This window comes from Mastigoproctus giganteus, chromosome 14 (assembly GCF_048544385.1).
Source record: "Mastigoproctus giganteus isolate SK-2022 chromosome 14, ASM4854438v1, whole genome shotgun sequence".
NCBI classification, from domain to species: domain Eukaryota; kingdom Metazoa; phylum Arthropoda; class Arachnida; order Uropygi; family Thelyphonidae; genus Mastigoproctus; species Mastigoproctus giganteus.
Window position 1 is genome coordinate 34,454,727 of NC_143588.1, and position 27,357 is coordinate 34,482,083.

The following is a 27,357-nucleotide window of genomic DNA, read 5'->3' on the forward strand; positions in this document are numbered from 1 at the left end:
TTTTTACTTTTTTTTTTTTTAACAGACTGTCAAGGTAAGGCCAGTGTGTGTAGTGTAAAATAAAAATAAACTAAAAAAAATTCACACAGGAAATTTTATCCTGCACAGGCATGAAAAGGATAGTTGAGAGAGAGAGAGAGAGAGAGAGAGAGAGAGAGAGAGAGAGAGAGAGAAAGGAGGAAAGAAAAAAAGTTCATCCTAGTTGAGGTGCTGGGTTAACGTTGGCCAGCAGGGAACGATGCCTTGAAAAGACAGCCTTGGCAAACTCCTGGAAGGAGGGGAGGTTCTCAGGGTTTCTCAATGAGTTGGTCATTTGATGGTTGTCTTTAGTTGTTCAAGTTGTTCTTCATATAGATCACATTCAAAAAGGATGTGGAACCAGTTTTCTTTGTTGCCACAGATGCAAAGATATATGTTGATCAATCCCAGTTGGTGGAGCTAGTCGTTATGGGAATCGTGGCTGGTGAGAATGTATGTAGTTTCCAGACTCAGTGAAAACCATGAGATGGTGGGTTTAGATGTTGTAGGTTACCATCGGGAGGAATTTTTTAGTTACTTGTCCAGTGGTAGAGGTGGCCCATCTGGTCTGCCAAAGATTGATAAGTTCATTGTTACATCTAGTCTTTTTGCACTTGACATCATTATTGAGGTTCAGCTCTATGTCAAGTATGGAGGTTCTTTTCTTCAGTCGAAAAACATTGCCCAATTCATTCACAAAACAGATCCGGCTTTTTTTTTTTTTTTTCTCTTGGATGTTGCCATGGTGCCATACTGATTTTTTATTCTTAAATATTCTCTGTGGAGTCTTTCAACCTCTGGGGCTGGCCATTCCATGTAAGTTTAATATCTTTTTCTTGATTGATGTACTTCTTTTCTAAGGCAAGACAACTCCATTGTCCACCAAGGGCAGGGCTTCGGGTATGCCTTCTTTTTGGTGGTGGAATAGTAAGCTGCTTTTGTGAGAGAATTTTGGATTATTTCGATGTCTTCTAGGGTCGTTAACTCAAAGCAGGAGTGATCCATGGTTGTGATGTCGCACCTGATTACTTTGTTGAAGACTTTCCAGTTGATCTTTTTTAGTTAAGAATCACAGAAAGTCAGTCAGTCTCACACTGGGGGCAGCATGAGGGGTGTTGAGAGAGAGAGATAAAAGAGAATGACCCTATGATCACTGTGTCCAGTCTGGAATTGTTGTCAAGACATTGATCTGCATTTATAGATTGTTAGTTGAAGTCGTGATATCAATGTTGGTTTGTTCAGTTGAACTACAATATGTGGTTAGCTGATTAGACTGGTTATGATGTGTTAAGTTTGTGGATAGTATCAGATCCACGAGCAGCAGGCTGCAGTGATCAGCAGCTGGGCAGTGCCAGAAAGTGGATTTTGCATTAATGTCAGCTGTAATAATTGTATTACTGGCAAGCACTTCCTAATTCATTTCACAATTATTCTCAATTCTAATCTCGACGATGTCCATTTCCACTTGCAGTCTGCCAAACCCCATGTACTTTTTTTGACAGAATCTCAGTTATCGGTTGATTCAACTACTGCTCATCTCAGATGTCCAAATTATTCGCTGTATGATTCCTTTCGCCTCAAAGGTGGTACTTGTGCATATGTCCGTTCTGATATTCCCTGTCAGAGACTTGGCAATTTGGAATCTCCTCTCTTTGATCTTCTCTGGCTTAAAATCTCTCTACCTCATTGTGTCAAATTCATCTGTTGTCTCTACCATTCTCCCAACTCCACTAATCACTTGGAGCTCTTTGACTTCCTCTGTGCAACTGCCACGTGACTTTCTCCAGTCCAACTTTCCTAACAGAGGCTTTTGCAATTACTAATGACCTAGCACAGATTGTTCATTTACCTACAAGAATACCGGACAATCCTAATCATACAGCCAATACGCTTGATCTTTTTCTCACAAAAAACCCTTCTAAGTACACGGTTGAAGTGAGAGGTCCTTTAGGCACTTCAGATCACAACCTGGTGATTTTCTCTTCTCCTATGGAAACTTTATCTCATGGCTATTCCCAACCTCGTGTTGTTTGGCATTACAAGAATTCAAAATGAGATGACCTGCGAGACTTCTTTTCTTCTTTTCCTTGGTCAGATTACTGTTTCAAAACTTCTGATGTCAACGTTTGCTCAGATCGTGTCAGTGAAATTATTCTTGCAGGAATGGAATCCTTTATCTCACACTCCACTTTAAAATCTTGTCCTTTATCTAAACCTTGGTTTTCCAATAAATGTGCTAAGGCTGTTCAAGAGAAGAATGTTGCATATCGTAATTGGCTTGTTTCTAATTCTTCAGTTTCATTTTCTGCCTACACCAAAGCTCACAACAATTGTAAAGCAGTTATTAATCAGTCCAAACTAGAGTTTGAACAGGCTAAGAGTAGAAAACTTGCTTCTTACCCTAATGGTAGCCGAGCATTCTGGTCTCTTGGCCAAAGCTATTGGCTGCAACTTTTGCCCATCTCTGCTCCCACCTCTCTCCAAACCAGATGGTTCTGTTGTCACTTCAGCCAAGGATAAAGCTGACCTGCTAGCATCCCATTTTTCTTCCAGCTCATGAATTAATGATCTTGGTAAAACACCTCCCACCATTCCCAACACGCTCCATTCAATGCCTCCTGTGGTCTTCCGTCTAAAGGATGTCAGAAGGATTTTGAAGAATCTTGATGCTAAGAAAGCTCCAGGTCCCGATGGTATTTCTCCACTTGTTCTCAAAACTGGTGCTCCTGAACTTACTCCTATTCTTTGCCGCCTTTTTTCACTTTCTTATTCCAAAGGTGTTTTTCCTTCTGCTTGGAAATTTGCTCATATCCAGCCAGTTCCTAAAAAGGGTGACAAATTCCTCCCATCCAATTATCGTCACATTGCAATTACTTCTACTCTTTCTAAAGTAATGGAGAAATCAATTAACCACCAACTCTTAAACTACCTAGAAACCTTCCGTCTGATCAACGATCGCCAGTATGGATTCCGTCAGTGTCGATCCACTGGTGATATTCTTGCTTATGTTACCCATTTATGGACTCATTCAATGGAAAGGTTCGGTGAAACACAAGTAGTTGCTCTTGACATCTCAAAGGCTTTTGATCGTGATTATCATAAAGGTCTTCTAAACAAGCTTCCATCTTATGGTTTGCCAACTGCTTTTAGTAATTGGCTATCCAATTTTCTCTCTGATTGCTCACTGAAGGTGATGGTAGATGGCTCTCTGTCTTCGAACTTCTCCACTAATGCTGGTGTCCCCCAAGGTTCTGTTCTTTCCCCCACTTTTTTCCTCTTGTATATTAATGACCTTCTTCCATTGACTAGAAATCCTATCCATAGTTTGCCGATGAGAGCACATTGCATTCAACTTTCCATTGTGAGAAACCTTGTCCTGCTCAATCAGCTTCAACTTCTCGAAAATCTGCTACCAATTCCTTAAATGCTGATCTTCAGGTAATTCTCCAGTGGGGCAAAGACAACTTAGTTGATTTCAACCCTTCTAAAACTCAGTCTTGTCTTATATCTCGCAAAAAGGATTCTTCTGCTCCTATGCTTATCTTTAGTGACACTCCAATTTCTAGGCAAAATGATATATCTCTTTTGGGGATAACCCTGACTTGTAATCTCTCTTGGCACAAGCACATTACAAATATTGCTTCCTCTGCTTCTAAAAAACTTGATTTTCTCTTTCGCTCTCGGCATTTGTTTTCTTCCAAACAGCTGCTCACTCTGTATAAATCGCAAATCCACCCTGCCATGGAATATTGTTCCCACATCTGCAGTGATGCCCCCAAAACCTCTCTCAGGCTTCTTGATTCCGTTCAGAAAAGGGCAATTAGATTAATTAATGATTCATCTCTAACAGAGTCTCTCCACTCACTTTCTCATAGACGTATTGTTTCTGCTGCATGCCTCTTCTACAGATACTTCCATGGGCACTGTTCTTCTGAATTGGCTTCTGTAATTCCTGCTCTCTCTTTCAAAACAGTCCGAACACATGCCGCCACCAGCCAACATCCATTTACTGTCCAACTTCAAACCCACAGAACCAACTTTTTCCTCTTCCTCATTTATTCATTCAACTGCCATTTTCTGGAACAACCTTCCTTCATACGCATTTCCTGAAAATTACAATCTACAGAAGTTCAAGTCCAGTGTCAATAAATATCTTCTTTCATCTTCTCAATCTCCAACCCAAGCACGGTACTAAGTACTATAGGTTCTGATACTTCTCGTGTTTGGGGTTCACATAAAAAAAAAAAAAAAAAAACTCAGAAAATCAAGTGCATACTCCAAGTAGTTGAGCGAGACAGCAAAGTCCCTGGATTAAGGGCAGTATAATGAGTTGGATACATGTGACAAACTGTGTGCAAAGTCTCTGGATGACCGACCAGTATGTCCAGTTTATCGTTCAGCACCACAATACAGGTTTTTGAATCCACCTTGACAGGTTATATCACTCTAGTATGTATTGAGTACCCCATAATTTTGTGGCCTTCGCCCATGGGGATTCTGTTGTTGTTGTTTGTTTGGTTTTTAACAACTAAGGCCATATTGCTCTGGGATATGCGGTAGTCATTCCCTGACCTTTCCACATCCTCCGTATTTGGTGGTGATGGGGCTCGAACCCCGCTCTAATCAAGAAGCGTGTGCTACGCACTGCTGCTTCTGCTCTTTCCCACCTGGCTACGGAGGCGCCTGGGGATTCTGTAGACGTAAGATTCTTGGATGGAAATGTCAACAGATTGATCCTCAGCAGCTCTTCTAATCTCGTCTGCAACAGCTTGTGAATGTTGACCGTTGATCTGCATGACTTTAAGTTTATTGCTGTTCTGAGCAGGATTGGTGAGTGTTGGTGCATTAGCGACTGGGGCAAGATTCAAGGTAGTCTGGTGAGTCAACATGTGGGGATCAGCCATCAGTGGTCCTTGTTCTTACTAGTTCCAGGGCACATTGGTATTCAGGGCAAGCTACATCCCTGGTTGAGCGGTTATGTTCTCTACATCATCGCTTGCAAGTAGTGCAGCTAGGAGGTTCATCCTTGTTTGGACACTCCGTGTTTACGTGGCCACTTCTTGCAGTGTCCACAGGTGGGAGAGGTATGGTACAGTGGATTGAGGTGTATCCATGCCCCAAGCAGAGAAATTATCTGATGACCACTGTAAATGGTCTAAATTTGTGTGATATATAGCCTATGAAAATTCTGTTGAGAGACATCATGTTTCTATAGTGTTGGTGAGAGGGTGATCACCTGGCGTGTAGCTGTACTGGAATTTGCTTTGATGGCAAATCTAAGTGTGATATTACTCTTTACTTCTTCAAAGGAGAGGCCAAAATCCATTAAATTCTTATGGTAGAGTTCCTCGAGGATTTCATTATTAGAGAGCCCACTAGGGATGTCATAAGTAAGGATGGAGGGGTTGGCAAGCTTTGGGGAGCTTGAGAGTACTCCAGCATTGGAGATGTTGTCGAGGTCATCCTTGTTGGTTGTCTCTAAAAGAACCCCATGATTATGGATGGATTGTAGGGATTTCACCATTACCATTTTGTAGTTGTTCTTGTGGGTGCTCTGGACAAGTTCTCTGGCTTGAGCACTTGTCTTTAGTTCAGATTCTCCTGAAGCCCTCAGCAGAAGAATATGCTGAGGGTTCTGGTGGCAGTTGCTCACGAGTAGAGGTTGTCATAGGAGGGGCTGGGAGGTTCGTTTTCACAGCACCAGCATAGGAGCGGGCTTGAAGGAGGTATTGGTGCTGTGGTTTGATCCAGGGCCTCATCGTCAGGTGGAGGTTGTTGGAGCTTAGAGAGAGAGAGAGAGAGAGAGAGAGAGAGAGAGAGTCTTAGACCTCCAGAATTCATGATCTGTTTTCTATCTCTTCATTGACTGCCCTTATCTTCTCATTCTCAATGAGGAGAGCTGTTGTAATAGTTTCAAGGCTTGCCCAGAGTTCCTGGACGTAGTTGCCAGCATCCTGCTGAACCTGTTGGAGTCATGGTTGATGAATGCCACTAGATTCTTTTGTAGGACTGATGACCTGATGCAGGGAGCTGGTGTCTCCCACATTGAGAGGCATTGCTGGAACTTCGAGGTGCCAGAATGGGCAGCTTACTGGATGTTGGAATCCCAGCTGAGACAGTTTGGTCCAGGGCAGAAGGTGGTTGGATTACCAAAGGGGCCTGCTGAAGTGAGCTGAGTTGGTGGAGCAGCAGGAGTCTGTTGGACATCTGTGCTACTTGCGAATCTGGGGCCATGCAGACTGGAGTCGCTGGAATGGCAGATGGGACTGTAGGTGGAGCAGAATTTGCCACTGATTCAAGGATAGTGGTGTATTGATACTCTGGTCCAAGACTAAGGCTGAATGGTTGTGGTCCACTGATGGTGAAGCATAGATGTTAACCACTGGTGAAGGATGAGTTGAGCAAGAGGAGCAGAGAGAACGCACTTTTGGCCACCTCTTGGACTTTTTTTATTTGAAGATGATTTGCCATGAGATTTGGGAGGCAGGTTATTAGAAGTATCATTTGTATCATCTCCCTTGGAGGACCAGGATTCATCAGAATTTTCATCATTTTTATCCATCCTACCTCGTTGGGATGAAAAAAAATTCCCCTTCACAAATCAAGCAGTAGAATTCTACTGAATTTTAAGCTGATCTCCAGAAAAGTCTCCTGAAGAAATATAATAGTTACCAGGAAATGGGTGGTTTAAACTTTTGTCACCAGGGGGCACTGAAGGGTGGAAATTTGCAGAATATATTCTTCGGCAATAGTGAGTGCTGACGTCACCCTAGTGGCAGTAATCAAGTATATCAATGCCCGATTTAAAAGTTTGATATGCAAATTGGACATTTCATATGTAATAACTGCATACTAATTAACTTCTTATAAATGTAGGTACTAATCACAAGCGATGTCATAATTATGAACTCAATGCTGACTGCAATCGACCAATGACCAAACACCCAGGAGGTCACGTCACCTGTTGTGACAAAAGTTTAAACCACTTTTGGCAAACAAAGGCCTCTGTTCCCACTGGGGAAGAAGTAATGGCAGAAGAAAAGCAAACTAAATTAATCACTCAACAATTAGAAGTCCCCCAAAATCAAAGTAAACTACCACACAACATCAATATCAACATTTAGAAAATTTACAGATTCAACCATGACAATCAAATGAACAGCAAAATGATGAGAATAGCAATTGTAACTAAGGTAAAAGATTAATGTATAATACAGCGGACAGACCTGTATGGTGTTGCCATTGCGAACAAGCAGAGAATGAAGGCAACAACAGTGAAAATTAAAATCTTTCATAACATGAGAACGCCTTAAAAGTTTGCATTAAATAAACATCGTTCGCTGCCCCAGGTGCCAAGCGTATTTCGAGGCCAAGTGGTATTTGTGAGATTATAAAGTGCTCTTCAAAGGCGATTAAAGTTATTTTTAAGTTTATACATTTATCTAAAGCCTTATTTTTTTAAAACTGTTCTACACTTGAAAAGCCACAAGTTAGAACAGAGAAAGAAAAACCACCTTTCTTTTTATTCATTTTTCTAGGTCACTAATCAACTAACACTTTAACCGCTTGGCCTCCTAGCGGCACTGCTCCTGCCTCCCCGTGGCGGGGCCGGAACTCTTGGCAAGCAAGTCCACTTGCCAAAGGCTAAAAGGAGCAATCATGGATAACACAGACCATCAGGATATTGAGAACGATAATCCAAAGAGACAAAAGACTGATCGGATGGAGCAACCTTGCCCGTCGTTCTTAATCATCCACTCCCTTACTAGTCAGCCCATAAATAAATTGTCTCCATTTGTCATACAAAATCATCTGGAGGGTATTGCAGGATCTCCCAAGACGGTGAAGAGACTGCAATCAGGAGACTTATTAGTAGAAACCACCAACCACAGACATTCCGAGAAGCTGTTACAACTTACAAGCTTTGCTGGCATTCCAGTTAAAATATCTCCACACACAACCCTAAATTCATCTAAGGGTGTTATATCCAGTTGGGACTTACTGAACATCACCGAGGAAGAAATAACCCAAGAACTGCAGGGACAGAATGTAATTGAAGCAAAAAGAATAATGACTAAAAAAGATAATCAACTGACACCTACAAGAAATATTATTCTCACCTTCAATACACCCAACTTGCCCTCCTCTGTAAAAGCAGGTTATTTACTTTGCCGCATCCGACCTTACATTCCAAACCCTTTAAGGTGTTACAAATGCCAAAAGTATGGCCACTCACAAACTGTATGCAGAGGAGTTCCTGTCTGCCCTAATTGTGGATCCTCAGATCACATACAAAGTAACTGTACAGCTACAAAAATGACCTGCCCAAATTGCAAAGGTGACCATCCTGCATATTCGAAGACATGTGAAAAGTGGAAAACCGAGAAAAAAATAGTAAAATACAAGGTTGAGAACAAAGTAAGTTACCCAGAAGCAAGAAAATTAGTTGCTCCTACTATAACCAAAAATATGACCTATGCCAATGCTGTAAAAAAATTTCAGACAGTCTCCACTCAAACTGATGTAACAGTTCCCACTAACAAATCAATTTCTGACTGGGCTAGAAATGTTCTTTCTAAGCAACAATCCAAGTTCTCTGACCAGGCAAATAATACCCCTCTGACAATACCAGTGGCATCTCCTGCTCCAGTCATAGATACCATATCTCATAGTTCAAACACAAATGTAGTGAAAAATTTTCAAGATACAACCATGGACACAGATGGCACATCCATACAGGAAGATCCCCTTCTAGAAATCCATGCAGAAGAAGAAATGGACACAGGTCGGCCAGTTTTCTCCAAAAAAGATAAATCGAAATTAGAACGTCATAAGCCAGTAACCTTCAAAAAGCAGTCAGATACATCTCCATCAATTAAACACAAATAATGCCTTGTATTTTACAATGGAATTGCAGAGGCTTTCGTTGCAGCACAGATAATATCTGTGATCTAATTAACCGATATTCTCCAGTTGCCCTTTGTCTTCAGGAAACTTAACTTAACCTCGCAAATTTCTCCTTCAATAAAGAACTTTATCGAAGAGATCGTAATACAGCTAATGCTGCCCATGGTGGTGTAGCAATCCTAATAAATTCAAAGATCCCAACTAAACATATTCCACTTCAAACTGAAATGGAAGCTGTTGCTGTTCATATAACTCTCCATATTTCAATAACACTTGTCTCAATATACCTACCACCAAACCATACTTACTCTTTAAAAGATCTTGAAGATCTCCTCATACAGATACCTCCACCTCTCTGTATTTTAGGGGATTTTAATGGACACCACCCCTTATGGGGCAATCCTAAACTAGACACACGTGGTCGACTCGTTGAAAGCTTTCTAGAGTCACAAAACCTCACCTTACTCAATACTGGTGTGCACACTCACATACAACTCCCAACTGGACACACCTCAGCAATAGATCTCTCAATTTGTTCTCCAATACTCCTCCCAACCATAGAGTGGTATGTTTTAAATGATCCTATGGGCAGTGACCACCTTCCAATCATATGCAATTTTTTAATATCACAGTCTCCTTCAAACAAACTCTGCAGGAAATGGAAATTTGTTCGTGCAAACTGGGCAAAATTTCGATCATCAATCTCTCTTGACGAGGAAAAAATCCAGCTCCAGAATATTGATAATGTAACAGATTACATCACATCTCCTAAAAGTGGCCAAGGACACAATACCATTATCAAATCGCCCTGGTCGAAGCATTATAATTACTGGTGGAATGACGAATGCACAAAAGCAAAGAAAGCAAAAATCAAAGCCTGGAATTTATTTCGGCAATGTTCAACCACAAACAATCTCATTAATTATAAGAAGCTAAGAGCAAAAGCACGATTTGTACAAAGGCAAGCCAAGAAAGAATCCTGGACTGATCCGAAAACTATACGGAAAAAAATTAGACAGTTATCTGGTAAGTTTCCTACTATACCTTCTCCAATCCTCACCTGGAAAGGGCGAGATCTATCCAGTTCCTTAGATATTGCTAATGCTTTGGGCAATACTTTTGCTGAAATATCAGCGGCATCAGCATGTTCTACATCATTCCAACGAATTAAAAACACTAGAGAAAAGCATGCCATAAAATTTCAAACCGCACGTACTCTTCCATATAACAAACCTGTGCAACACTCTGAACTTCTGCATGCCATTAGAACAACCCACAATGGTGCTGCCAGGCCAGATGGGATTTATTATGTCATGCTTCAACAACAACAAAAAACAAGTCTGCTTACGATAGAAGCAAAAGCATTAGCAATATTTTATTATCTAATAGTCGTAATAAACTACGTAAGTATTTTATTGCAATTATTTATTGTTTGGTAATGTTTTCGTTACAAATGTGTGTTCAATCTTGGGTGATCGGCACATAACCCTATTTTTCCCATAGGGCCTGTTATTTATATTGCACGATTTTGCATTGCACGAGGGTTTCTAGGAACACAACTATCGTGCTATACGAGGACTGACTGTATATCCACATGCTTGCTGTTATTGAGCATGGTGGATGGTAGGGTTGAGTGCTAGACAGAATCACTGTGCGATCAGGCATCTCCCAGGAAAATTTCTCTTCTGATGGGTATTGGTTGGGTCATGATGTTCTCAACCTTGATGATGGTATTCCATTTCATCATGATTGCTTTTAGGAAGTGTGTCCATGTCGGGTTGATTTTGTAGATCTTCAGTGTCTATCACCTAGCTATGGGTCACGATAGTGATAGTGCTTGTATACTTGCTCCTTTCATCCTTTGCTCATCTGCTTGCATCCTTTTAGCCATGATGTTCTGGCTCTCCAAGTGGTCCGATATCGCCTTAGTTATGCAGCTGGTTAGGATCTTGTACGCTGTTGGGAGACAACAATTGGTGTGCTTGGCTGGGTTTGTGGCATTTTTGTCCATAGATTTCATGTAGGTGATTCCTTGAGTCAGAGACTCTGATTGTCTTGGGAGGAGGCCTTATTATCTGGGTGAACTGATCTGCTCTATATATGTGTATATATATATATATATATATATATATATCAATGATAGGAGTATTTATAAAAATTTTATATATAATGTAATATAATATAATATAATCCAGATGTTTCAGGATTTGGCTATGGGCGCCAGCATAGGCGATTATATAATTCCTTAAGTGGTTTTGATCTACAGGTCAATGGTGTCTGCATGTTAATGTACATATTTTCGTATTCATATACATGAGTAAATTCGTTTTTTACATTTTTGGCCTCTATTACAATAACTAACATATTGACCGATTAAATAGTAAGTACTTATTTTACATAGGCTATAATAAATATTGTGTGTGTGTGTGTGTGTGTGTGTGTGTGTGTGTGTGTGTGTGTGTGTGTGTGTGTGTGTGTGTGTGTGTGTGTGTGTGTGTGTGTGTGTGTGTGTGAGAGAGAACTTTCTATGTTATCTATTCCTGTGGTTTGCCTTTTGTTGGACTTCCTGATCAACTGTTTTATGACTTCCTCCCGAATCTCCTATTCTGTCTTCCCTTTTATTTCCCTGGTTTTCTTCCATTCCAGGTCTATCCAGGGGACACAGCCATCATGGATGGTAATTTTGCTGCTCCACAGTTTGCCTCAGAACTCCTCATGGGCCTTCTGGTTGGGGGGTCCATTTCTTTCCTTCTCCACTTGTGTGATAGTCCTGTAGAAAACTCTGGATTTCAAAAGATATGTTTTCTCTTCTTTCCTTTGGACATGCTCCCTTAACAGAGAAGTCTCTTGCTGAGTGCCAGGAGTTTCTAAATGGGGATGTCACTCTGTTTTTCAATCCTCTGATTATATATAATTATAGATCTCATGTTTGCTGTGGGGTATCGTCTTTCTTAAGGATAGTCTTCGCTTTTCTGATGAGCTTCTGTTACGCCAGGCCTGGCCAACCTGCCGCCCACCAGATGATTTTTATATTACTGACTACATCAGTGGGAAATCATTCACTAGCTGCAACATGATAAATAACAAGAAACATAAACAGACCAGCTGTACTTCCCCGAATCTCCACCACTCCTTCCCTTCTTCGAATCATGTTGCATCACGAAAACACTAACGAGGGAGAACTCGGTCCTGAACAGTATTTGTAACTTCTCAAGCCAGTTGAGTGAGCTACTCAGTAGGCACAAGTGAAGAGAAGACTGGACATCTCGAAAGGAATAAAACGTTTTTTAGAAGTTTCAGAAGAAACCAGACAATTCAGCAATTGTTGGGAAGACGATTATTTCTTCATAGTACAGAACCCCAGATTAACATGTTTGATTTGCAGAGAGACAGTTACTGTATTTAAGGAATACAATGTTAAAAGATATCATGAAACAAACCATGGCAAGTATATGAAATTCAATAAAGAATTGATAAAACATAAGTTAACCGTGCTTAAATCTGAATTAAAGGCTCAGCAAATGATGTTTAGTTCATTTTTACAACAATCATCTAACATTGTCAAAGCAAGCTGTTCTGTAGCACCATTAATTGTAAGGAAAATGAAGCCATTTTCAAATGGAGAATTGGTGAAAGAGTCTTTGGAAGCCAATTTAAAAGTTGTTTTGCCTAATAAAAGTAAAATATTTTCAAGCATAAGTGTGTCAAACAGTACAAGTCTCATTAAAGATATTTCAGCTGAAATAGTATGACTTTGCGAGATCGGATCCAAGAATTCAAAGTTTATTCTATAGCATTCAACGAAAGTATAGATATTTCAGACGTATCAACTTGTAGTATTTATTTATGGAGTTAATGATTCTTTCCAAGTGACAGAAGAAATGCTAAACCTTTTAAACTTGAAAAACACAACCAAAGGTGAGGATGTTTTCCAAGCCTTAAAAAAGTGTTTGTCTGACAATAGTTTGCATTTAGAGGTGCTTTCCAGATTAACAACAGATTAACAACTGGTTATGAAGGGTAAAATAAAGGAGCTGTAAAGTTGTTTATTAACGAGTTGGTGATGAGAACCATTAAAACCAGTGATGTATTTGTCATACACTGTTTGATACATCAACAAAATTTATGCTCTCAAGTGTTGTCTATGAACCATGTCATGGATGTGGTTATAAAAACAGTAAACTACATCCGATTGCATGCACTTCAACATCTCCAGTTCAAGGAATTCCTGAAATAATTATGTTCCGAATACAGTGACACTCTGTATTTTACCAATAATATAAAGATGGCTGTGTCGTGTAAAATGTTTCAAATGATTTTTTGTTACAGGAAGAAATCAAAATTTTTATGAACGAGGAGAAAGTACCAGTTTCTGAATTAAATGATGAAGAGTGATTGTCAGACCTATGTTTTTTTGGTAGATATAACCGAAAAAATTAACTGAACAAGGAGTTGCAGGGGCAAGATGATCTTATTACCAATGCTTATAATCACATCAAAGCATTCCAAATGAAATTAGCATTAGCATTAGTAGAAGCATATGATGCAAGAAAGCAAGCTTATGCAGCATCAGCCAAAAAAAAAAAAAACCGCTCCCATTCACCCCTCCCTTCATTCCAAATACCTGTCCAGCTCAGCCTTAAATTTATTTAGACTCTTCGCTTCCACAACAAAAGATGGAAGCCTGTTCCACCAATCAATTAGCTTTCCTCAATTTGAAACTGTGCCCCCTCAGGTTCTTAGTCTGAGCGAGGCGAAGAATCCCATCAGCATTCAGCTTGCTCAACCCTTCAAGGCCTTATGCACCTCAGTCAGATCACCTCGCAGGTGCCTACTCTCCAGGCACTGCAATTTGCAGATTGCCTTTCTTGGAAAGAGCACCCCTTTGTTCCCCTCACCAATCTTGTTGCCCTTCTTTGTACTCGTCCTAGCAACTCTACATTATTCCTAAAATGAGGCCTCCAGACCTGTACACAGTTGTACAGGTCTGGAGGCCTGTACAACTGTACAACTGTGTACCATTGTTTTGTATAACAGGATTATCACCTCCCTGTCCCTGCTAGCAAATTTCCTATATATCATTGACAAGACACTATAACCTGCTCTGGCAGCCTGTCTGCACTGCTCAGAAGACTTCATATCATGACTGCTCAATTACCCCCAGGTCTTTTCCATTCTCTACCATCCTGAGTGTAGTAACACATAGTTGGTACGTTTCTCTGAGATTACTGCTACCCACATGCAGTACTTTGCATTTGTCAATGTTAAACTTCAGTTGGCACTTCTCAGCCCATATGCTCAACCTTTCTAGATCCTATTGCAGTAGCATACTGTGATTACTGTCATTAACAGCCCTGCCAATCTTTGTATAGTCTACAAAGTTGTACATTAACCCTGATATATCATCATCAATATCATTCATACAAAACAATAATGGGCCCAACACTGAACCTTGGGGGACCCCACTAATAACATTAATCCATTGATTACCACTCTCTTGTCTTCTCCCACTCAACCATCCTTTTATCCATTGCAGCAACTTATCCTCAATGCCGTACTGCTCCAGTTTGTACAGCAGTCTTCCATGTGCAGCAGTATCAAAAGCTTTCCTGAAATCCAAGTATATGATATCAAAATTATTTTTTGGCATTCAGTTCCTTTGTGACTACATCATAGTAACCAATCAAATTGGTCAGGCAAGACCTCCCGTTGACAAACCCATGCTGTGTCTTAACTATTACTGCAGTCTTGTCTAGATGATCCTGCAATGTTTCTTTAACCAGTGATTCCATTATTATCCCCAGAACACAAGTTAAACTAACAGGTCTATAGTTACTTCTGTTACCTTTTGAACACCCTTTGTGAATTGAAGATACATTTGCACACTTCCAGTCCATGGGGAGCTCCCCGAGTCCAAGGCAGCTCTCATAATTATGGCTAAAGGTTTCCTTACTTCCTTTGCTGCCTCCTTTAATATAATTGGATATTATATTAAAGCCTTCTTCATGTTTAACTTCAACAATTTCTCCTCCACTTTGGTCTCTGTTATTACAAAATTGAGTTATTAGACAAAATTTCTAATGGTGAAAGTGTCTCCTCAGTGGCAAAACATTATAAAATCAATGAGTCAACGGTACGATCAAAAAATCGGAATGAAAAATGCGCTGTAGTGTCCGTGAAATTGCTTCAAAAATTGGCGCCTCCGTAGCCAGGTGGGAAGGAGCAGCAGTGCGTAGCACACGCTTCTTGATTAGACCGGGGTTCGAGCCCGTCACCACCAAATACGGAGGATGCGGAAAGGTTAAGGAATGACCACCGCATATCCTGGAGCAATATGGCCTTAGTTGCTAATGCTCCTAAAAAAAAAACCAAACAGCTTCAAAAATTTGCTCTGTAACTCGTGATGTTAAATTAGAAAAAATGGAAAAGGCTTTAAATCTGTGGATAGAAGACCGAACTCAAAATAAAATTCCGTTAAGTTCACTCATCATTCGCGAAAAGGCAAAACTCCTTTATCAACACTTTAGCGAAACTTGTGATAGCACTGGCGGGATGTTTTTTTTGCTAGCAAGCAAAGGCGCTTGCAAAGATTTGTTTGAAATTTCTAATAAATATTACATTTAATTGTTTCTTATTTTCATTTCGCTACCATATGCTTGCATTTCACTATGTACTGTCTATGTACATATTATGAAGGCACATATAATACATACATAGACAAAATTTTAGAATAGTTTTTCTTATATATTTCATACTTTGGAAAGGAACCCCTTTATTACTATGGGAGCCCTAACTCAGTATTCACATTTTCGGTATTCGCGACACTTCTCAGGAACGTAACCCCCCACGAATAGCGGGGGTTAACTGTACTCCCAAATTCCAACTCTGCACTGCCTATATCTGTGTGACACCATGTCTTTGATATCCCAACAATATCTGCCTTTGATGTCTTGACTAGCACTTCAAACTCATCAAATTTATTAACTATACAGCTATAAGCATTGGTGTACATGCACCTGTTCCTGCTCCTAGCCATTCTAACACAGCCCATGTATTTACTTGTTCCACTATGACTCCCAGCTGTCCTGGATATCTCCATTACCTTGCTTTCCGGTCTGCTGCCCATTCTAATATAAGCAGCGCAAGAATCACTTTTGCCTCTGCCTGCAGCCACTGTTAACCTTTTAGTCTATGTATTCCACCACGCTAGCAGTTTTTATTGCTAGCATGGTGGGATACACTGCCTCGATAGCATCAGCAAATATTCTTGCACCCTTTCTATTTAAGTTTTCTCTCCTGTCAACAAGCACAGACCAGGCTGAAAAAAATTCTACCCCCTTGAGCCTTGCACAGTCTCTCCAGGGCCGAATTGATTGACAAGGCTCTCATGATATACTCCCTCCTATCGTGTCTGGGAAGAATTGCAGACGCTTTCACATTCAATCCTAACTTGCAACTTTTTTTCAACATTGTCCTGTACTTGTTGAAATAAATTTGCAGTTCTCTTACTCTTTATATTGCTACCTGCTCTACAAGGTCAGATATCTTTTGATATCTGACGTTTTAGAGATGATATGAAGATGAAGATGATATCTGCTCTACAACGTCATCAAGTTTTGCCCCTGGCAGACATACCCTGGTCCTGTTCCACCTATCCTTCTTACATAGTATATTCCCCGTCTCCCTGACAATAGAGTCACCAACAATAAATAGTTCCTTTGAGACCAGTGCATTCTGTCCTGGAGATTGCTTCTGTCTTGCCTGATGCACAGGAATGAGCTCTGTTGTTGAGCTGGGCAGCTGAGAGCCTGATGGGCCCCCTCATATTAATTTATTTGAGGGCATTTACCCTACATCTCAAGCTCTCATAGATGCCAATCAGAACGCTGAGAGGGCTCCTCCATAGCCAGGTGGGAAGGAGCAGCAGCAGTAGTGCATAGCACACGCTTCTTGATTAGACCGGGGTTCGAGCCCGTCACCACCAAATACAGAGGATGCGGAAAGGTCAGGGAATGACCACCGCATATACCGGAGCAATATGGCCTTAGTTGCCAATGCTCCTAAAAACCAAATAACAACAACAGAACGCTGAGTTGGCACCTAATTTCTTGACACTCCAGACACCTAGCACACACACACACACACACACACACACACACACACACACACACACACACACACACACACACACACACACACAAGACATCCTCCTTGGCTAGATCATGTCCTGTTTTAGAAAGGTCGGCAAACATTTCACGCATTTTTTGAGACTGTGATGTGTTGGAGAATCGCCCCCTTCATTTCTCCCCCGAGCCACAGCACTTGGTAGTCTGTGATCTTTGCTTTGCAGCTCTAGTCTGGGGAATGATTTCCATTTAAATACAGTTTAATTAACAATGAAATTTAAATGCCAACTTAGAAATAACATTGCCCAACATTTTTCATTGTTAAACGACTTCAAAAACGGTCATCATGGGAATTTCTTGAAGTACGCCGACGAAATAATAAAACTTTCAGCAGCATTTGATCGCCATTTCACGGGACATTTCCACTGTCCCGGAAGCACTGCAGATGGAAGTAATTGATTCACAATGTAACAGTGAATTAAAATACATTCACGCCACGACATCATAAATCAACTTTTACAACAAGTATTTGACAGCGAAAAAGTATCCCAAATTAAGATATTTTTTGCGCAAAAAATTATGAGCTCCTTTGGAGCCACATACATTTGTGAAACTTTCTTTTCAAAAATGAAATTTATTAAAAGTAAATCTCGAGCTTCGATAATACATGAAAATCTGGAAAATCAATTAAGATGTGCAACTACCAATATTGAAGATTTTTAAAAATTGAGTGATCACAAAGAAAAGCAAATATCTCATTGATGTAGATATATAATAAAAATGAATGAATAAAATAAATTTTTATGGCATTGATTATTTATTTTTAGAAGATTGTTTTATCATTTGGCCTACTTAAAATTGTAGTTTATCAAGCTGGCCCGCAGAACGTTTGGGTTGGCCAGGCATGTGTGACACCATTGGCCTATCTTCGCTCTTAACTCTTTTTCTCTTCTGTACCTTACTTTACTTCTTGTTCTGTAGCCTCATTTCCGAGGCTGATGGTTCCTTGTCTTTGTGTTTTGTTCTGTGTTAGTCTCTGATTTTTCTTCCATTCATCATGCTGGTTGCTCTAACATCACATTAAATGGCTGTGCTGATAGTATGTAGTGTTACTTTGTTGCTGTTGAGGTAATCCGTAAGATTTGCTAATTGAAATGGTCTCTGACTTGCCACATGATTCTGTTGAGTGTCTGCTTTAGTATGGTGTGTCTTTGTATAGTCCGTGCCATCGAATACTGCCAGTTCCCTTCCACTATTCTGAATATTACGACCTCGTCTGTTTCCATTTCTGCTGCTTCAGGTCGTAGTTTTTGTACTTGATGTTCCTCCTCCAGTTCTGGTTCAGTTGATATTCTTTGTTTTTTGTAGTTGGCCGCTCACATCCTGCTTGATTTTTTTCCACGATTCCAGGAGCTGTCAGGTTCTTCTTAATGATGATCCAGAGTAGCAGCCTGGAGGACAAGGTGCTGGGGGTTTCAGGGACTGATGGCAATTATCATGAAACAAATAAATACATGGGCTGTGTTAGAGTAACAAAGAATAAGAATAGGTGCATATATGCCAATGTTGGAATAAACTGACTGTAAATAAATTTGATGAATTTGAAGTGCTGGTCAAGATATTAAAGGTGGATAATATTGGTATATAAGAGACATGGTGTCACACAGATATTAGGAATGCAGAATTGGAATTTGGGGAGTTCAATGTATACAGAAATAGACAGGGTAGGAAGGGAGGAGGGGTTATCACCATCCCTAAAAAATTCCTTGTTTTAATATAGATGCAAAATATCTATTGAGTTTTTATAACAGATTCCACTAGCAGAAACGCAACTGGAAATTGTTTTTATTGTTTTATGGTAGTAATCCCCAGAAATGTGCTTTAGTAAAATGTGAGGTGTTAATAGTGTATCTCTGCCTTTACGGTGTTGTTTATTCAGTTGCTACACACGCACAGCTTTGTTTATGTGTATCAAGCGTGCCTCCTCGTTTTGTAATTGCACTTTATTCCCTAAAAAATGAGTAAAATACTTAAAAGGTGTGAAAAGGAATCGTCCTGGTGAAGACACTGCAGATTCAGAGAGAGAAAAAAAAAGCAATATCGATAAATAGAGGCGGACTGGATCAAAAATTCTTACCCGGGAAAATTTATAGTGGCCTCATACTACGGTTTATGGCCAAAATCACACCGGCCTCCGGCCCACCGGGATTTCCCGAGTAAGGCTTATGGCCAGTCCGCCTCTGTCGATAGAGAAAAAATATGAAATTGTGAAACGCTTTGAGCAAAATGAAAGACCATGTGATATTGCACGTGCTACAGGCCGAAATGACGCAACGCCGAGAATTAGAAAGAATGCAGAGAAAATAAAAACAACTTTCATAGCGGGAACAACTCAAAGTGTAATTAAAATCCATTAGATTAAGACACAAAGAATTGGAAGAGATGGAATGGCTGTCATCTGTTTGGATAGAAAATCAAACAAAAAACAAGTTTGCTTACGATAGAAGCAAAATCATTAGCAATATTTTATTACGTAATAGTCGTAATAAAATGCGTAAGTATTTTATTACGACTTACGTATTATAAAATACGTAAGTATTTTATTACGACTATTTTATTTAATATAATATTTTTTTTACTATTTTATTAATAAATTTTTATTATTTAAATAAAAAATAAATATTTTTTATTATTTATTATATTATAATAAAAAAATATAATATTTTTTATTACGTATTTTAATCGTTATAAAATACGTAAGTATTTTATAACGATTAAAATTACCCGATTATTTATTGTGTTTGGTAATGTTTTGATTCCAAATGTGTTCAATCTTGGGTGATCGGCACCTAACCCCACTTTTCCCATAGGGCCTGTTGTTTATATTGCACGATTTTGCATTGCACGAGGGTTTCTAGGAACACAACTATCGTGCTATACGAGGACAGACTGTACTCTAGACGTAGCTTAACCATTGCCTTGTATGATGGGGTAATCACCTCCTTATCCCTGCTAGCAAAGTTCATGTACATCATTGGAAAAAACTCAGTGAACTCTCCCAGCATCCTGTCTGCACTACTCAAAGAACTTCATATCTTACTGCACAATTTTCCCCGAGTCTTTCATTTTCCATTACCGAAGTGTGCTATTCTGGGATACTTGCTACCCTTATGCAGTACCTACCATTTGTGCAATAATAAATTAGGCAGATCTGCTGAGAAATAGCAATTGATGTTAAACTTTAACTGCCATTTCTCAGTCCATTTGAAAGTTTTCTAGATCTTGTTGCAGTAGCCTACCCCCATTAATAAATAAAGAAAACAGAAATTAGCACAATAGTGAACCTTTGGGAACTCTACTAATAAATCACATTAGTCCAAGGAAAGCCATGCCCATCAATAACCGCCCTCTGTATTCTTCCACTCAACCATCCCTCTATCCATAAGAATATACGTGTCTCTAATGTCACACTGCTTCAGTATGTACAGCAGTCTTTTATGAGGAACAGCGTAAAAAGCGTCTGCAAAATCGGAGTATATGATGCCAAAATTAATTTTTGCATCATAGAATCTAATTAGATTGGTCAGACAAGATTACCTCTTAACAATCCGTGCTGTGACTGCAATATAATTGTATTCATGTCTAGATGGTCCTGCACCAATGACTCCATTATTTTCCTGGAACAGAATTTATATCACTGTTTTCCATTTGGTCATCTGTATTTTTTCTTATGACTGGAAAGCATAGGTCTAACTAATCTAATGGAATATACAGATTTTTTTTTTTTTTTTTTTTTTTCAGTCTTTCAGTTCGAGTTTTATATAAATACCAGCCATTTACATGATTGGTTGAGTTCCTCCACATCATGAGAGCAACTGGAAGTGATACTTTACATTGATTTTTTAACTGGCCCAGTTGGTGCAGCATGTATCGGAAGTTTCTTTATTAGGACATTAAAGACTGCCTGCGAGATCTAATTGTGCAGTAACTGCACACCAGAAAAGCTATCTTGTGTATTAACACTGACATGACATTTTAAAAACACATTGAACTGCACATCCAAAAATTATAAAAAGAGCAGAAGTTTGCTAATATACTGTATAACAATTTTAACTTATTCATAACTCCCACCAGTTGACAGTCTGGGAGGTTAGTATTAGCTAGTGCAAGAAGGCCACAGGCTTTTGCTGCATTGGGCAAAATAAGTAGACAGCCCCACTTAACTCACTGAATTTGTTTGACAAATCGCGAAGAGGGTATTTTGTGCCTTATCAAAATGTGTTTCTTTAACATTTAAAGAGTCGCCTCCTCGTTTTCAGGCCTTAAGAGGTTGGTTTTATATAATATATGCAGCATTGGCTGAAATTAAGATTAAATTATATCCTGAATATAATGACTATTTACTCCTAAAATGTTTCTTGTAATACAAAGCTTTTAATTCTTAAAATTTTAGGTCTTGAACATGGAAGATGATATGAATTGGTACAGAGCTGAATTGGATGGTAAAGAAGGTTTAATACCAAGCAATTACATTGAAATGAAAAAGCATGAGTGAGTCTTTTACTGATATTTTAGAATTTTTTTCTGTTAATATTATTAAATATGGAGTTTACATGTAGCATTGGATTTTATTTTAATATTTCATTATGATTGGTAAAGATGTTTTATCTGTTCTTTAAGAGGTATCCGGTTTAAAATATAATAAGGGATGATCAAAAAGTCCTTGCAGATGAATTATTGAAGCTCTAATATATTATAAGCAAAATAATTTTTTCAACCTAGTCACTAGAGCAATTGCTAAGATACTGGATAAAATAATATAGTCACAGCATTGGATGATGTGACGTTCAGCTCAGAGACTCAGCTTTTTTGGTAGGCTTTGTGTGGTCATATACAGGGTGGTCCGTAAGTAAAGAAATGTGTTTGACTCTAAATAACAATACTATTTTAAATATATATTTTAATTAATTCTAACACAGTAGAAAGGACATACATTAAAAAAAAAAAAAACTGCTATTCAGTGTTGCTATCATTTTGATCTTTACAAAATTATAGTTTTTTGGGCATAGAGCAAGACAGCTCCTCAGAAATGCTCTCAGATTCTCTTACTGTTGATTGCTGAAGCTCCAGCAAGGACCTGCACTTATTACTAAATACTTTACTTTTCAAGAATCCCTACTAAAAAAGTAATTTGGTTAACATGGAGTGCAGTAGCCATTAAGTCAATCCAATCCATTGACCTAGGAACTTTTTTTGTCTAAGAATTTGTGGAGTTTTTGCATAGTGAGCTGGTGCCCCATCCTATATAAAAAAGCAGTGCGGAAAATTGATTTTAGACTGCATTAATGGAATTAGTTTGTCTTTTAACAGTCTTAGGTAGACTGCTAAAAGACAAACCCTCCTGTCAAAATTCCCGGAGTGTTTAAATCATTGTTAAAGAATAAATGGGAATTTTCAGGGACTAATAAACACAGATATGGTAATCAACAGTTCTATTCAGTCTATGAAACATTGTCAACAATATCTGGGTTTCTAACACTCATGATCAAAAACCATTTGGCAAATTCTAACTTTCTGTTACCTGGGTTGTCCTCATTCAAACTTTGTAACAATATGGGAAGAGTTGGCTTTCTTTTAGATTTTTTTTCATCCACTTTGCTCAGTATCCTTTCTTACAAGTTCCAAATTTGCAAATGTCTTTGAGATACAAGGTCAGCCAAGTTTTGGTAAATTGTGAACTGCTCCCACTTCTTCACACTTTGCTTTATAATCTTTGTCATTAGTGGTTTATGTACAAATAGATTTTGAAATGGCATGCAAATTCCGCAGTAGTATTAATAGCAGTGGCAAATGATGCAAGAAAGCAAGCTTATATGGTATAAGCAAAAAATAAAAAAAACTTCACATTTCTCCCATCCATGCCCTCCAAGGTAGTCTGGTTCTTCCTTGAATTTATTGACTGCAACAATCCTTCCTCAACATAAATGTATGCTCGCTCATGTAGTCTCAGCAAGAGGAAGAAGTGCCATTCAAATTCAGCTTACTCAATCCACCCAGGGCCTTAACACCTCAATTAGATCATCCCGCAGGTGCTTAGTTCTTCAAATTGCAGCTTCCGCAATTTGCAGAACTGAAGCCTTTTTATAATTTTTTATTTGTTCAAATTTTATGGTAACTAAAAATAATTAAATAATTTTATCACTATATATACTTTCTAGTAATGGCCGACAAACTGGTTTAAGTTAAACTCTGTTAAAATAAATAAAGAGATATATACATAAAATACTAAAACAGCTATAAAATAAAAGTATTAATAGCAATAAAATGCATAAAAGCATAAAATATATAAGTAAAAGGCAGTAAAATAGAGTAGCTTTCTGGGTGAGGTGTCCCTTCATCAGCAGTCTGTGAATGGTGTACTGAGTATATATATATATATATAACATTTTTTAATTATAATACCAACTGGATAAATTGGAGAATTTAGAATAAAAGTATTAAGGGTGAAAACTATACTCAGTGGTTCAAAGGGCCAAGTATTTAGGTAACCTAAGTTGGACTTCTTTGTTGTACCCTATAAATAAACTCATAGAATATAATAAAATAAAAATAAAATGAAATAGTAAAATTAAACTTATGATATAGCTAATTATAGATATATGGATACATTGAATGGAACATTAACTAGGGCTAGCTCCACTCAATATATCCCATCAATAATTAGCTGCTGTTATCTGTTTCTGTTTGCCCTTTGCCAGTTTTTCTATGTTCAAATATACTGTGAATATATAATCAAATTGGTTTAATTACTTTAATATACATTAAATTTAGCAGAAAACTGGCAGAATAACTGCTAGCCCCACAGATAGCAGTGAAAATTAATAATAAAAATAATGGAAGTGAATCATGAATGTGAGTACCAACTATTTATTTATGTAGTGAAAAGGAAAGCTTATGCCTAAAATTAAGGCAAATAGGAATAAAGATAGTAATAGACCTCAGTCTCCCTCGAATTGCTCTAATAGATTTTGAGGTATAAAAAATTAGAGTTAGAAAGCAAAAGCATAGAAATGGCATATTATATAGATACTTGGGATTTACCGGGAGCGTAACTGCCCGACCTTTTAGTAAGGATCCTGGTATTATAGTATGTAGTGAAATCTGACGTAATTAGAAGAAATTTTAGAATACGTAATGTATCAATAAATCCAATAATGATTAGAAAATTATCTAATATATTAGAAGTCTATTGAATAAGATATAAAATCAAGTAAAATAGAAAATACCTGATATATTGGAAAATATATGGATAAGATAAAAATATAGAAGCTCCATGGGAAATTATAAGAATAAATTTGCATTTACTTAAATAGTAGTTCAATTAGTTAATCAAAATTAGTTTTCTGTAAAAGAAATTAAATAAACAGAAAATGAACTATACCTTTTGTAGTGGACTACATACCTAAAAGGATTTATATCCCATGTTGCTGCACTTATATATGATGAAGAAAGATGGCAGTGCCCTCTCACTTTTGGTTATTATGTGAACAATTAAATATTTAATTAATTTAATAACTGAATTGTGGGAAAATGAAATTATTAATTGAACTACATGAGATGTTTGAATAATGCAGAAAATAGTAGAATTAGAAATTTTGTAAATATAAGAAAATGCTTAAGATAAGGCCAAGAAAGATAGCAGTGCCCTCTTATTATTGGTTACTTTTATACCAACTTGAATAAATAATAAAACAATTATTTCCATGGACGATAATGATAAAAAAAATGAAGAATTGTATCTATTACAGAAAACAACTGCAAATGACTGATATATTTTAACTCACTTTAAAAAGAAATTAGCTGGTACCCTGATAAGTGAATAATGCTAAATATTTCAAAAATTAATTACTGTCCTAGAACAAATATAGGTACAACCTTTCTACAGTGTAAGCTATATGTAATATGTACCAGGGGAAGGAACTAATATATACATATGTACAAGTAGCGAGATTTAATTATATTTTATTATGTAATTCAGCTACAACTAATTTTGGGTAATATTTTCGTGCCATTTATTAATTGCTATATTTATAGCCCTGTTAAGATATTTTTCTATGGACTTTTCTATACACTGTATATATATATATATATACACACTGAGTGATCACTGAATTATGACCACCCCTATGAAAACTGAATGCGACCCGTTGACCACATGAGGAATGAGAGTGTGGAATTAGTCGACCTATGTAGCACAGATAAAATGTCAGTGGTTCAGGAGGTAGTAAAATTCTGAGCGTGATGGGTAAAAGGAAAGATTTATCAGACTTTGATAAAGGACAGATTGTCGGTGCTTGATGAACTGGTGCCTCGATTTCTCAAATGGCTGAACTGGTAGGGTGTTCAGGGGCTGCTGTAGTTAAAGTGTACCAAGACTGGCATCAAAATGGTCAAACAACGACCTGACGGCAAAACTGCAAAAGGTTGTGTTAGAGGTGAGCGCACCGGATCTGACGACTCCTACAGGCGAACAGGCGCAGCACTGTTGAAGAGTTGACTACCCAATACAACATTGGCCAACATGAACCGTGAACAACTCTGGCATGACCATGTGTCGCACGTTCAAACAGTGACCCCTACGGCATCCTCTCTTAACCAAGGTTCATCACCGTAAAAGTCTCGCCTGGTGCAAAGGGCATGCAATTTGGATGTTAGAAGAGTGGAAGAAGTTACCTTGGTCGGATGAGTCACGTTATTTACTCCACACCATGGATGGCCATATGTATGAATTTGGTGTCAACAACATTAAGGCTCTTGATCCATCATGCATGGTATCAAAAGTGTAGGTCAGTGGAGGTGGTTGTATGGTGTGGGGCATTTTTCATTGGCAGGAACCTGAACCCCTGCTGCGTGTGGAACAACGTATCAGTGGTCTCTGCTATCGTCAACTGCTTGCTGACTGTGTACACCCCGTTATGTTACACTTTTTCCCGAATAGCGATGGTGTCTTCCAAGATGACAATGTGCTGAGCCATCAGACACTTTTTGTGCAGGAATGGTTTGAGGAACACAGTTCTGACTTCCAGCATATCGATTGGCCTCTGAACTCCCCTAATATCAATCCCATAAAGCACTTGAGAGACACTATGGAAAGGCATATCAGCCATCTGGATACATCAATCGCCTCCATACCTGCATTGCTGACAGCATTTCAGCTTTGTTGGCCATACATGAGGCATGTCAAGCGCTTCCAACATCTTGTTGAATCAATGCCACATCGGATAGCTGCTGTACTGAGGGCAAAAGGAGGACCTGTGAAGTATTAGGTAGTCAGGTGGTCATAATTCAGTGATCACTCAGTATATATAAGATATATTAATATAATAATAGTGAGTTAAAACCAGGTGAGGAAATAAAAATAAATAAATCGGATATGACAAATACACCAAAGCGTGCAAAGCAGCAGCAGAGGATGTAAATGTATACATATATAATATTTTTAATAAATATAAATGTAATGATGGAAGTGTAAGTTACACATAACGTACAACGCTAAAAGGAAAAGGATAGAAATAAGAAATTAAAAACCTGTAATATAAAATAAAAAGTGACATATAATAAAAGTAGCTAGCATCAGATAACTGTGGGTAAATTTGGCTATAAATCAAAAAGGGGAACAAAGCAAATATGCAAATAAATCTGATATCAGCAAAATAAAAGTTGATACATGATCAGGTATCTCATCAGGGGACTACACCTGATCATGCATCAAAGGACTACATTTCTATACTTGTCCATAACTATGGAAGAGAACATTTAAAAAAAAATAAATAAATAGGATCAAAATAGGAAAGGCATAAAACTCTCACAAACTATGGACAAGGTAGTCCAATGCAGCGATTATAATGAAAATTGAGCTAAATTAAGAATAAAAATAAAAAGAATTTGTAACAGAGTAATGAAAAGTTGAAAGTAAACGCTGAGAAAGTCACATAAAGTAAAGATCTAAAGATGAAAATTAATACCTAAAAAATAGAGAAGAGAAGCCTGGAAATTGTGACTTTCTCAGCTTTTACTTTTGAGTTTTCATTATTCTGTCACAAAAATTCTTTTTTATATATTCTTTTTATTTTTATTCTTAATTTAGCTTAATTTTCATTATAATCGCTGCATTGGGGGGACTACTTTGTCCATACTTTATGAGAGTTTTACTGCTTTCCTATTTTGATCCTATTTATTTATTTATTTATTTATTTATTTTTAATTTTCTCTTCCATAGTTATGGACAAGTATATAAATGCAGTCC

The 27,357-nt window shown here is 38.1% G+C and overlaps 1 protein-coding gene across 3 annotated transcripts in view; it reads left to right on the top strand.

Moving 5' to 3' along the window:
- The window catches only part of drk (growth factor receptor-bound protein 2 drk), a 191,953-nt gene that overhangs the window by 70,141 nt on the left and 94,455 nt on the right, over window positions 1-27,357 (top strand). For all 3 annotated transcript variants that reach the window (XM_090389274.1, XM_090389275.1, XM_090389276.1), the window contains exon 4: window positions 21,505-21,602. In XM_090389274.1, the coding sequence (XP_090245400.1) occupies window positions 21,505-21,602 (98 nt within the window). The remainder of the gene's footprint in view (window positions 1-21,504; window positions 21,603-27,357) is intronic.